The sequence below is a fragment of the Lolium perenne genome, chromosome 4 (assembly GCF_019359855.2).
Source record: "Lolium perenne isolate Kyuss_39 chromosome 4, Kyuss_2.0, whole genome shotgun sequence".
NCBI classification, from domain to species: domain Eukaryota; kingdom Viridiplantae; phylum Streptophyta; class Magnoliopsida; order Poales; family Poaceae; genus Lolium; species Lolium perenne.
In genome coordinates, this window is record NC_067247.2 from 23,374,332 (window position 1) to 23,386,229 (window position 11,898).

At 49.9% G+C, this 11,898-nt stretch overlaps 3 protein-coding genes across 3 annotated transcripts; all 3 read right to left on the bottom strand.

Moving 5' to 3' along the window:
• Window positions 1–761: 761 nt before the first annotated feature.
• LOC127291906 (NDR1/HIN1-like protein 3) lies at window positions 762–1,804 on the bottom strand. The gene has a single exon (XM_051321221.2). It carries the CDS (start codon window positions 1,581–1,583, stop codon window positions 927–929), a length of 657 nt encoding a protein of 218 aa, XP_051177181.1. The 5' UTR covers window positions 1,584–1,804; the 3' UTR covers window positions 762–926.
• Window positions 1,805–7,031: 5,227 nt separating this feature from the next.
• Window positions 7,032–7,941, bottom strand: LOC127346614 (uncharacterized). Its single transcript, XM_051372898.1, has 2 exons — window positions 7,121–7,941; window positions 7,032–7,056 (listed from the first exon to the last, which is right to left on the bottom strand). The coding sequence occupies exons 1-2, from the start codon at window positions 7,939–7,941 to the stop codon at window positions 7,032–7,034; spliced, it is 846 nt and encodes a 281-aa protein (XP_051228858.1).
• Window positions 7,942–10,159: 2,218 nt separating this feature from the next.
• LOC127346615 (uncharacterized) lies at window positions 10,160–11,650 on the bottom strand. The gene has a single exon (XM_051372899.1). It carries the CDS (start codon window positions 11,648–11,650, stop codon window positions 10,160–10,162), a length of 1,491 nt encoding a protein of 496 aa, XP_051228859.1.
• Window positions 11,651–11,898: the final 248 nt, after the last annotated feature.

Sequence of the window (11,898 nt, forward strand, 5' to 3'; positions counted from 1 at the left end):
TCGCGTCCGGCCATGGCACATGCCGGTTTTCCTCCCATAGCTGCCGCGCGAGCTCAACGCGGACGTACCGGCCGTCCCTTGCCTTCTTGCCGGAACGCGAGCCGCTTGCCTCCTGGTCGTTCTTCGTCTTGCGGAACGGCCAGCATTTCTTTCCCATGGCGTCGGTGGGGTGGATACTGTGGGATTTGGCAATGGTTTGGTCGTCGAAATGGACGCCGGCAGCGTCCATTTAAAAGGCTCCGACGCCATATCGCCTTCAATGGCCTGCCAGTGCAACGTCTACTAGCTGCGAACGCTCGCGGAAGCCGAGGCACGCCATTAACGCGGCCCTGCGAAGGCTGCAGCGCGCGGCCCGGAAGTAATGCTGCGGAAGACGAAGCAGTTGTGCCGCTGCCAGGCGGGCCCGTGCGAGGACCGAGCGAACACTTTGCGCGTCCGCGCAGCGTCCGCCGAGACGCAAACCTGGCGCATATTTGGGCCAGGTTTGCGTCTCTGCGGACGGCCCGGTCACTTTGCGTCGCGCCGCTGGAGATGGTGCACGACGCATTTTCGGTCACGGCAGACACAAACGGTCGCTCAGCGTCCGTTTGCGTCGCGCCGCTGGAGATGCCCTTAGTCTAGCTGTCTCCACCGAGTGGGACAGAGCAACCTCTCGAACAAAATTGAACGACCCGGTAGTCAACTCCTCCCGAAGTCTTTCTCAAAAACTCCTGGGGACAGCACAGAAGATGCAGTGCATTTTATATCCAACCAACAGCACATCACAGAGCAACCGGTTTGATCATCTACTGGCATATTCCAAGCTTTGTACAACAGCAACCTCTACTCCAACAAATGAAACCTGATAGAGTAATATTTAAGATGCTCTTTGTACAGCAGGAAAGCGAATCAAATGAAAGCAATCAATGCGTCGGCTAGGACCTAGGCTAGCATCCGGAGGTCTTGGCCCTGAGGATGGTGCACTTGGTCTGCTGGAAGGCGGTGGCGGCCACGTCCGGGTCGACGAGCTGCAGCTTGAGCGGGCAGATGACGGCGACGGGGCATTTCTTGCTGCGGCCCTTGTACTGCATCACGCCGTCTAGCCTAGCTTCGATCTGGAAATGCCCCGCCTCCTTTTCTTTGGTGAACTCCGCCGGGCCGGCCGCCGAAAGCTTGGGCAGGGCCTTGGCGACTCCCCCCACCGTTAGGCGCACGGCGGTGGTCTTCTTGGCGCCCTGGTCGAAGGCCCGGACGGTGCCGCCCTCGTCGAACTTGGTGCCGTTGAAGGAGAAGACGGTGGCCAGGTCGCTGTAGCTGATGCCGTAGTACATGTTGGGGTTGCGCAGGGAGATGGTGACGGTGGCGTTGTAGGAGAGGAGCTGGAGCTGGGGCGTGGAGGCGTTGGGGGACGGGGCGAGGGAGAAGCGCGTGAGGAGGGCGTCGTCGGCGGTGGCTTTGGGCGGCTTGATGACGGCGAAGGCGAGGATGAGGACGATGAGGACGACTGTGAGCACGATGCCGACGACGACCCAGATGATGATTGCTGTCCAGCTGCAGTTGCAGCAGTCGTCGTAGTCGCAGTCGCAGCAGTCACGCTGCCCCATGGCTGCTGCGCGCGTCCGCCCTCTGAGTCGATCTGAGCTTGGGAGAGGCGGATGGGTAGCTTGATGAGGAGGCGTGGAGAAGGTCCCGGGGTATTAATGGTGGAGTCGGAGCAGAGTCGCGGCGAGAGGCGGGGGAGAAGGCGAAGACTTCTTGCGAGGTGAGGTCTTTTGGACGCGGCTGCAAACGTCCAGATCAGAGCGGACCGAGGCCACTGGGTCGTAAAATAAAGCCAGTGGACTGGCCGGAACGTGGTGAAGGCAGGAGGTGACCGTTGGCTTGTTATCCTTTTTTTTTCAAAAATATTTTTTGGCAAATTGGTTTTGTCATGTTAGACTGCATCGGCCTGTGTTCTGAGCCGTGGATATGGCGATGGTAGTGCCGGAGCACTGGTATTTTGTGCTTTCTCTTTTTTTTTTTTTAGTTTGCACGCAAGATGGTGACAGAGTGTTGTCGAGCTGGAGGCATCAGACTTGCTTGCGCGGTTTGGGTTTCTTTGTGAGACTCTGCCTTCCAGCGCTGTCCAGGTCTTCTTTTTTGTGCAAGTTGTGTTTCTGTATGGTCTGCATTAACAAAGCTAACGCGGAGCAGAATAACCTTTTGCACAGTACAGACTTGGTTACTTATGGGAGCGGATAAATGAAGGCCGAGTTATATGTAGCGTTTTATTTTAAACACATAAAATTCGTATTTAAAAGATTTTAAAAAGTCCGAAAAACCGTAAAGGTAGCCAACGATATATATACACAAACTTAAATCTCAGTATGTATTCATTTTAAATTTTGTTAGATTTTATCTTTTTCTGTAGCCTAGAATGCAAATTAGCTCGTATTAAGATTTTGCATGTTTATAGCATATATTATTGGCTCCCTCTAGAATTTATTTCAGATTTTTAATTTAAAAATATGAATTCTAACTGTTTGAAAATAAAGTGTGTAGCTTATTTGAGTTCCCGTTGCTCGGTCTTAAACTGAACTGGATCTGGATGAGCGGATGAATCCGGCAACCTGCATTCAACCGAGAGCTGCTCCTCCTAAAGCTTGGGTATATATAGTCCCCAAAACTGAAGGAATTTTAGTTTACTTGAGACAAAGTGGTTTTTAAAACTAAAAGTTCTAAGTAGTTGATCGATTATTTTAGTGTGGTTTCGCCACACCAAATATTATATGCATCATATTCCCAATGTGGCCAAACCATCGAGAAAGAATACCAAAGCCCACAATAAAAATGTTCCTTTTTCACGAAAATATTCAGTTCCATCTCGGAAATCGCGTCCAGTGATCCTTCGTTTCACCTCATGTCCACAAAACATGGCCATCAAATGAGATGGACTGACCTTATCTCTTCCCGTTCTTATATGTGGTCTCTCCTTGTTTCTTCCTCGTGTGTGTCTTCTCCCCTAGAAACACAACCGTGAATTTTGCCCACCGATATTCCTCTCCCCCACCGCAACGGCGTCACCGTTCTTCTCCCGCCACTATGTCTGCTGGGGAACACGTATAGAAAACAAAAAATTCCGACGTATAACCAAGATCATATGCGAGAGAGGAGGTAACAAATCATACCCTCGTAGATCGATCTAGTTGTTGATGATGAGGTTGATGAAGTCGTGAGTCGATCCCCACAACTAGACTTGTCTAGTCACGTGGAGATATATTATCCCTCGAACGCTGCCACAAACAAGCGCCACACATGCAACACCTTCACGGTATCCACACGTACGTGATCAACAACACCGCGTTGAAGTGTGATCAAGCACATGGTCGAAGTCGAACATGTCGATGAAGATCTGGCAGCGCTTCCGCGAGCTCGACTAGATTAGATCTAGACGGGTGTAAAAGAAGGGAAGAAGATCTCCACGGAGGTCTTCTAGTGGCATCAGCTAGGGTGGCATCAAGGGAGGAGGTGGTGTAGCGAAGGTGGTGGCCAATGATGGCACTAGGGCAACATCGGTGCATGGGTGGCTCGGCGTAGGCATCGGCTAGGGTTTGGGAGAGGGGGTCGTGCGGCATAGGTTTGTCCGACCCCCTCTCCTATATGAGGCCGGTTGACCCCTCTTGCCCCTCCACCAAACCGACTTATAGGGTATTTGGAGTCTCGGTGGACTCCTCCCTCCCCCCCAACTGACCTGGGGGGAGTTGGAGTCCAAACGGACTCCATCCCCCAATCCATGTTAAGGGGAGAGAGTCCAATCCTTGGACTCTTCCTTCCTATTTATGTGTTGGCCATGGTAGGGCCCATGCAGACAAAGAAGGATTCTTTATGAATCTAGTGTTGGGGTTTAGTTTCATCGAATGTGAAATCAAGCTCAGATTTAGTAGCTGAGGGGTCACTCTAATGAAAGACTAATGGAGTGGTTGGTTCCGTTTTAATTGGGGCATTCTAGGATCTTTTTCTAATGGGCGTTCGTTTCTTCTTCATTCTTTCATTCTACGGAGTAAGGAGTTTTCAAGCAAGAGTTCTTGAAAGTAATGAATCTAGTATCGACGGAGTGATACCTAGCTTCTTAATATTCATTTTCCCAGGGAATGAGCCAACCCACACAAGAGTCATGTCTTAGTCATGTCAACCTTTCGTATTACGCTTGTCGATACATAACATTTCCCGAGATGAAACTCAAGGTTATCCTTGTTTCCAGGCATGTTCTCTTTACTCAATCCGCATCACCAATATTTCTGTGACATAACATCTTAGTCACGGGTCTGGTCAGACGATGACGAACACCATGATGCATGAGCAGGCCCAAAGTATATCTCTCCATCGCTGAAATAGCAGTTTCCGCAATCACATAAAATGACACTGCACCATACTATCCGGAATGAATGAAGACCATCCTTATTGACTGAAGCTAATACACTTATATCATAAAATATAAAGTTAATTATGAAATGGAAATCAAGAATAATACAACTTTATTATTGCCTCTAGGGCATATTTCCGTCAACACCATCGTCTTGTTGATCCGTCTCGCATCTCCTCTCACCTTTCCCCATCTACCTGCAACTCCCCCTAATGAACACACCAGCCGAATTTTCCGCCGCCACAACCTCCTTGCACCGCCTCTCACCGCTTGTTCATTGTGTAGCCTCCCATTGCTAGTTGCCCGCGTCGCCAACCTCCAGTGGTCCCCACATGGTGATCCCGAAAGGTCACGGGATGGTGTTGCGAGCAATTTCCAACCGTGGAAATTTATGCTATGAGCTATTGTCGGCTGTGGGCGGCTGCTGCGAGGAGGAGCGGAGCTATGGTGATCTAGATTCGGTAATGCTGCAAGTGGTGCTCAGTGTTGCTGCAAGCGGTGGATGGGGGAGGGGCACCAAGGAAGGGCAACGATGCTGCTACCAGTGGTCAATTTGGTACTAGCAGCGGTTAACAATGCTGCAAGAGCTATGCCATGGTGATGCTAGCCTGAGTCGGGAGTGCCGCAAGAGGTTTTCGGTGGTGGTACCATCCATGGATAGTGATGCTACTCGTTGGAGTCAACAAGGCTGCTACAGGCGGTGGGCAGCGATGATACCGACTGGACGGCGGTTTTCCAGCAAGCCATGGTCGAAGATGGTGCGATCTGACGAGGGTTGGACAAAGCTGTGAAGTGTGGTGGGTTGAGCTGCAGGGGTGTTGTTGTTTTCGTACGGGGAGAGGATATTTTTGTGCGGTTACAAAGGAGGTGCAGGACACAGTATACATGATGGCATATTTTTTTTATCACATGGTCTTGCGTGAGTTGATCATATGGCTAGCGAGCCTGAGGAAGGGGGGGGGGGGGGGGGGGGGATCAGACATTTTGATACCCCGAGACGCTCAACTCTCGCCTTTTTCAAATGAAGGCCTGAAGCTACCTTTATACTAATAAAACAACAAACGGTAGATACAAAGGGTTGAAATATCAGTTTATAGACAATGCATAAAAACGAGCAAGAAAAACAGCTTGAAAAACGAGGCCTTCATCCAGCCACACCGTTACCTCGGAGACATATATTGCCTTTGCCAGCTCCCGACTTGCTTTGTTATCATGCCATCTGCATCCACCTTCAAAGAAGGCCCCTACCTTCTCGTCCTGGGTAGAAAGGCATCATATCGTCGAAAGATGGAGCAGTCCACTCTAGAGCATGCATGAACACACAAGATGGGTTGCCCAACAACAGAACACCGAGCACGACAAACCTCTTCACACCGGCTACCCATGAACATCGACGCAGCTAACACCTACCACCCAGCAAGACGCAACACCTAGTTATAGACCATTTTATATATTTGTACTATAATAACCGTTATGGATGCAACTTGAATCTCGACTGGAAACAAAATAATATGTTGTTGCCTTGTTGCATCTTGGAGCGTGGTAATCATGAATGCGGAACCAGCTTACCACAATTTAGGTACACATAGAACTTCACAGAAGGATATGCCAAGGAGATCCTGTAGATTTTCTTAGCGCATCGTCCAGGAGCAGATGGTCTAATCCTTTTTCCAACCCTAATGGTCACCTTTGTAAGCTTTGGGGCACATTTGAATATAAGTTTCAAGAAATCAAAGCCATGATTCTCTCCTCTGAAGTCTTGGATTTCCACTTCTTCCAAATGAGGCAAGGATATACTTTGATTTCTCCAGTTCTTGGGCTCATCGCAGAAACAACTTTCTATGCATGCTTGTGTCGCCTAAAACACATAAGTAGTATTAATTACAAATGTATAACGTAGGATATCTATTTTTTGCGAAACCCGGTAGGACATCTATTTATGCATGCTCCTCAACAAGGAATACATGGTCTTGAACAATTACCGCTTGTGTAAGGCACATAAGTAGTTACCTCAGATTTGTTTGACCTCACTAGGTTGACCTTGAGTATTTTTGTAACACCGTGAACAGAAAGCGCCCGAAGGAGATGAAACAGAGTTGCTCCATAGATATGCCCCATTGCTTCGAGACGTATGCCCACAACTGAGAACTTGGTAACCGAAAGTTTCTCCATCTCTCGTGCAAAGTCGATACTTGCATATGAGGGAACCTGCTTAAAAGTATATGACAAATAAGACCAAATAACAATTTCTTTGTTACGAACTATAAGATGTTATATGGCAGGGTAAATAGCCTACCAAAATATCTTATAATTTAGAAGGAAGGTAGTAAGATAGTGAACAAATTAGGTAATTAATTTGAGCAAGACAGTGGACTTACAGAGGCGGACATGTCCATGGACAAGACATGGGCGTGAGGGAGTTGTTGAACCGACAACCATGCATCGTCTTTCCCATCCTCCGTGAGCACCCGTTTTCCGATGCTCGCCGCTGTCTCTAAGCTCAAGCTGTGGAGGATCCAAAAACCGAACACAGAAGCTGGCCATGTATACTTACGCCGCCACGATACCTTCTCCACCAATGGTGCCACGACGGATGTGGTGAGTTCCCCGCCGGCATGGACTTCCATCATCAGATTTTTAAGTTGGGGGGTCACGATATCGATGCCACGGCAATCCTTGTAGGTTACCAGGACAAGCTCCCGCAACAATGTTGAGTGGACCATGATGCGGCGGCCGGACATAGCACCCTCCACCCTGAGCACACGAAGGCTCGGGCAACTAGAGATAAATTCGCCAAGGATGTCGATGTTGCAGCCGGAGATGGACAACGTCTCGAGTGCCAAAAGCTCGCGGTGCAATGGCCATGTCAAGCTGCGGATGCCCGGCATGTTAATCTCGATCGACACGGTAATCTCGATCCTGGAGTTGCGGCCGCGGAGCTTGGCTGTGAGAACGCGTAGGCGTGGGCAGCGGGTGACCAGGTCATGGATGCGGACGATCGTGCCGGAGATGGACAATGTCTCGAGCGAGGGGAACTCGCCGGCTGCCGGCGGCTCGAGGATGAATTGCTGGGTGTCTAGCTTGATGGAGGTGGCGTGTTGGAAGCAAGGCAGTTGGATGGAGTTGGTGCCGTAATTAAAACGGCACGAGTACGGTGCGATGGTGAAGACTAGCCTTGCCGGCGAGAAGAGCGCCGCGGCGCGCAGCAAGGAGTTGGCGCTGGCAGCCTCGGGTCTCGATGGGAGGCATATGTCGAGCTGGAACGCCGTGCCGGTAGGGGAGGCGGCTTTGAAGGGTGGAATCGCCGCCTCGATCGTGGCGGCCGTGACAGCACGGAAGGCGAGATTGGTGAGGCGGGTCCAGAGGCCGCGCCATCGGCGTGAGAGGATGCCGGTCTGCACGGCGGCGCGGACGCAGTGCAGGCGTTCCAGGATCAGGAGGATCATATCGTCGGAGAGGAGGCTGATGCGGTCAGCTCCGTTTGGATCACGCCGCCAGGAAGGTCCATGCCGCTGCAGCGGCGGGCGTGAGCGGAGGCGGTGCCCCGATTGCAAATCCATGGATGCAACAGCTACACAAAAGTTTCTCGGCTCTCTCTCTCGAAGGAGCTGTTATACGGACGTGATACCCGGAAATAAATCCTATACGACCTGATCTTGAACGACCCGGCGGTAGACCAACTCCTGAATCCTACACGTAGGGATAGGGATAGGTCCATCGATCAGCCTCTTCCCGCGGTAGCAAAAGAGCGGTGACTAAATCTCGGTCATGCACTTCAGAGCCCAGATCTTGAAATACCGGACAAGATGTCAGAAACTATGCTGGAGCCTTCAAATACCGGACAAGATGTCTTGACCTTTTTTTTTTTTTTTTTTTTTTTCTTTTTGAGTTGCACAAGAGCCGATGGATTGACTTTTCTGACCCCTTTTCTTCTCCCATGGAATCATTCCAGCGAATTCGTTCCACTTGGTAATTAGGACATCTCCAACGGCGACGCATTTCAGCGTTCGAAAATGCGTCCATTTGCGTTGGGATGGCTCCAGCGGTACGACGATTTTTTTCTCGAATTTCTATTTTTTTATACATGAAAACATAATTTACATAGTTGAACACATGGGAAAAAAACCCTAAACGCCTGCGCCTACCGCTTCTCCTCGTCGCTGTCGAGCACGACGAGCTCCGGTACCACCCACGGCCAGTTGGGAACCGGCGGAACGTACGCCGGGCACGCCGGTGGTGCTGAAGGTGGAGGAGCCTAGTCTTGTGGTTGTGGCGGAGGTGGTGGCGCCCAGGGCTGTGGCGGAGGAGCCCAGGGCTGTGGCGGAGGTTGAGGAGCCCAGGGCTGAGGTGGGGGGCCCCACGGATAGTAAGGCGGTTTTAAAGTGATAAAACATTCAATAAGCGTATTGATAACAGAAATTCAATTCGGCACATGGGAGCATATATATGTTCCTGCCACTTAAAAAAACATTTTGAAATGTAAAAAAAGTTCGAATAAAAATTTTCTCGCTTACGTATCGACATTTTACGTGCGTACATTAAGTTTTCAGAAAACCAACATTTTTTGTGACTTATGTGAGAAAGACAGACAAAACGTCTCGTACACAACCTTTTTACAGATGACACTCAAAATGTCGGTTTTATGTGGAATCACTTTGTGAACGTGTAGAATTTTGATATGTACCCACTAAATTTTGTGTTCAAATTTTTTAATATTTTAAAAGTGTACTTAAAACGAAGTTTAAAAACCGGGAGCATATGCTCCTGGGTTCCAAAACACCACTCCGGTATTGATAACAATTATAGATGTGGCTTGCATCTGCCCTGGAAAAAAGTCGTGCCACATATAGAAGCATGGTAAACATGTTAGCATTTAGAGTTAATCGTGTGACTTCTCCTTTGGTGTTTTTCCAGCTAACTAGACCATGTGCAGTACAAAAATGTTGCACATGAAGAAGAAATAGAAATACCCAACTCTAGATCTTGAAAGATGATGTGACTATATGAGTTTCTCGGCAACATACATATAGGAAATATGTTCAAAGCTATTAAGCATCAACATAGTTTCTGACAATATACTATATTATGATAACCATTGCAGCGGCAACCTGCATCTCACATGTAAAGAAAATGATAATCTTGTTGCATCTAGAATCATGGTAATCATGGACGTGGAACAATCTTACCACAACTGAGGTAGACATAGAAATTCACAGAAGGATATACCAAGGAAATACCGTATATTTTCTTAGCGCAACCTAGGGGGGCAAATGATTTGATCTCACTTTCAAGCTTGATGGTCACCATTTTAAGCTTTGGCGCACAATTGAGTATAAGTTTCAAGAAATCAAAGCCATGATTCTGTCCTGTGAAGCCTTTTATTTCCACTTGTTGTAAATAATGCAATGATATACCTCTTCTTCTCCAATTCTTGCGCTCGTCACATAAACAATTTTCTGTGCATGCCCGTGTCACCTAAAACAAATAATTAAATAGTATCACAAACATAGGATGTATGACATTTGTTTATGCTTGGTCAGCAACTAAGAATACCTAGATAAAACTGTGTTGAACAAGTAATGTTTACGCAAGGAACATAAGTAGAGCCAAGTATTACCTGCTGGGATTTCTCTGGCCTCACTAGATTGACCTTGAGTGTAACTTGAGCACTCTGAACTGGAAGTTCCCGAAGGATGCGAAAGAGAGTTCCTCCATACACATGCCCCTTTGCTTCGAGGCTTATGTCCACGACAAAGAACTCCTTAACCGAAAGTTTCTCTACCTCTCTCGCAAAGTTGAATCTTGCAAGCCAGGCACCCTGCTTAATAGTATGCCAAGAGCATAAGACCACCAATTAACAAGGTAACTGATGAAATTAGTTAACTGAACAAGCAAGGACCGTGAACTTACGGAGGCACGCATGGCCATGGACAAGACATGGGTGCGAGGGAGTTGTTGAGCCGACAACCATGCGCCGTCTTTCCCATTGATTGCCGCGGTCTGTAAGCTCATGCTCTCGAGGAACCAGAAATTGAACACATGAGCTGGCCATGTATACGAGCGCTGCCACGAGATGTTCTCTAACAATGGCGCCAAGACGGACGTGCCGAGGTCCTGGTCGCTACGGACGTCCAACGTCAGCTGCTTAAGTTCGGGGGTCACGACATTGACGCCACGGCAATCCTGGTAGGTTCCCAGGACAAGCTCCTGCAAGGATGTTGAGTGGACGGTGATGTCGCGTCGGGACGTATCACCGTCCACCCTGAGCACACGAAGGCGCGGGCAACATGAGACCAACTCGGCAAGGTTTAGGATGTTGCAGCGGGAGAGGCAGAGTCTCTCGAGTGCTGAAAGCTCGCCATGCGATGGTCGTCTGAAGCTGATGGCCGCCATGTCGATCTCAATCGAGGTGGCACGCGGAATGCAGGGGAGGTTTCGAGTTTGAGCCCAGACATGTGTTGAGCAAGTATTCGTGTAAACGAGCTCCTGCGGGGAGAGGTCCGCTGCCTCGCTAAGGAGCGAGACGGTTGGTGTTCGAACGTAGATGCAGATGTCGAGGTACAATGCCACTCCGCGAGAGCCCAACGCATCTTTGAGTGAGCCCAGTTCCTGCTTGAGCAAGAGGTGCCCGAGGCCGCGGAGCTTGGCCTTGAGAACGCGTAGGCGCGGGCACCGGGTGACCAAATCACCGATGTAGACGATCGTGCCGGAGATGGACAACCTCTCGAGCGCGGGGAATTCGCCGGCGGCCAGAGGCTCGACGGTGAATCGCTGCGCGTCTAGCTCGATAGAGGTGGTGTGTTGGAAGCAAGGCAGGTGGATCGAGCTGGTGTAGTGTTGTCCGGGTTCAGAAACGTATGCCGGTGCGATGGTGAAGACTAGCCTGGCCGGCGAGAAGAGCGCCGCGGCGCGCAGCAGGGAGTTCGCGTCGGCGGCCTCCGGTCTCGTTGGGAGGTGGATGTCGAGTTGGGACACGGCGCCCGCGGACGAGGTTGCGTTGAAGGATGAAAACGCCGCCTCGATTGTGGTGGGATAGATACCACGGAAGGCAAGATCGCTGAGGAGGGTCCAGAGGCCGCGCCACCGTCGCGAGAGGACGCCGGTCCGCACGGCGGTGCCGACGCAGTGCAGGCGCGCCAGGATCAGGAGAATCATGTCATTGGAAAGGAAGCTGATGCGGTCCGCTCCGCCGGGGCCACGCCGCCGGCGTTGTTCACGCTGCTGCAGCAGCGGCCGTGAGCCGAGGCGACGCCCCGATCGCAAATCCATCGATGCAAAACACAAACTTTATCGCCTCTCTGATGGAGTTGTTATACACCTCTCACGCCTGCACCCCAACTTCCAGATCGATTGTTCTCAAAAAAAATCTTCCAGATCGATCAACCCCTCAAGTACCGGACAAGATTACCTATTGGTGATTGGTGAGTTTTGTTTTTGTTCTTGTAGACTTACCATCGACGTCACGACTATCTATAATTTAATTCGCACATGGACAAGCCACCTTGTGTGACATTTTT

Excerpts from the sequence above, each read along its gene's own strand:
- LOC127291906 (XM_051321221.2), bottom strand. The coding sequence starts at position 1,583 with ATGGGGCAGCGTGACTGCTGCGACTGCGACTACGACGACTGCTGCAAC.
- LOC127346614 (XM_051372898.1), bottom strand. The coding sequence starts at position 7,941 with ATGGATTTGCAATCGGGGCACCGCCTCCGCTCACGCCCGCCGCTGCAG. Across the intron at positions 7,057-7,120 it reads CTCAGGGTGGAGGGTGCTAT|GATTGCCGTGGCATCGATAT; the intron begins GTCCGGCCGCCG and ends GTAACCTACAAG.
- LOC127346615 (XM_051372899.1), bottom strand. The coding sequence starts at position 11,650 with ATGGATTTGCGATCGGGGCGTCGCCTCGGCTCACGGCCGCTGCTGCAG.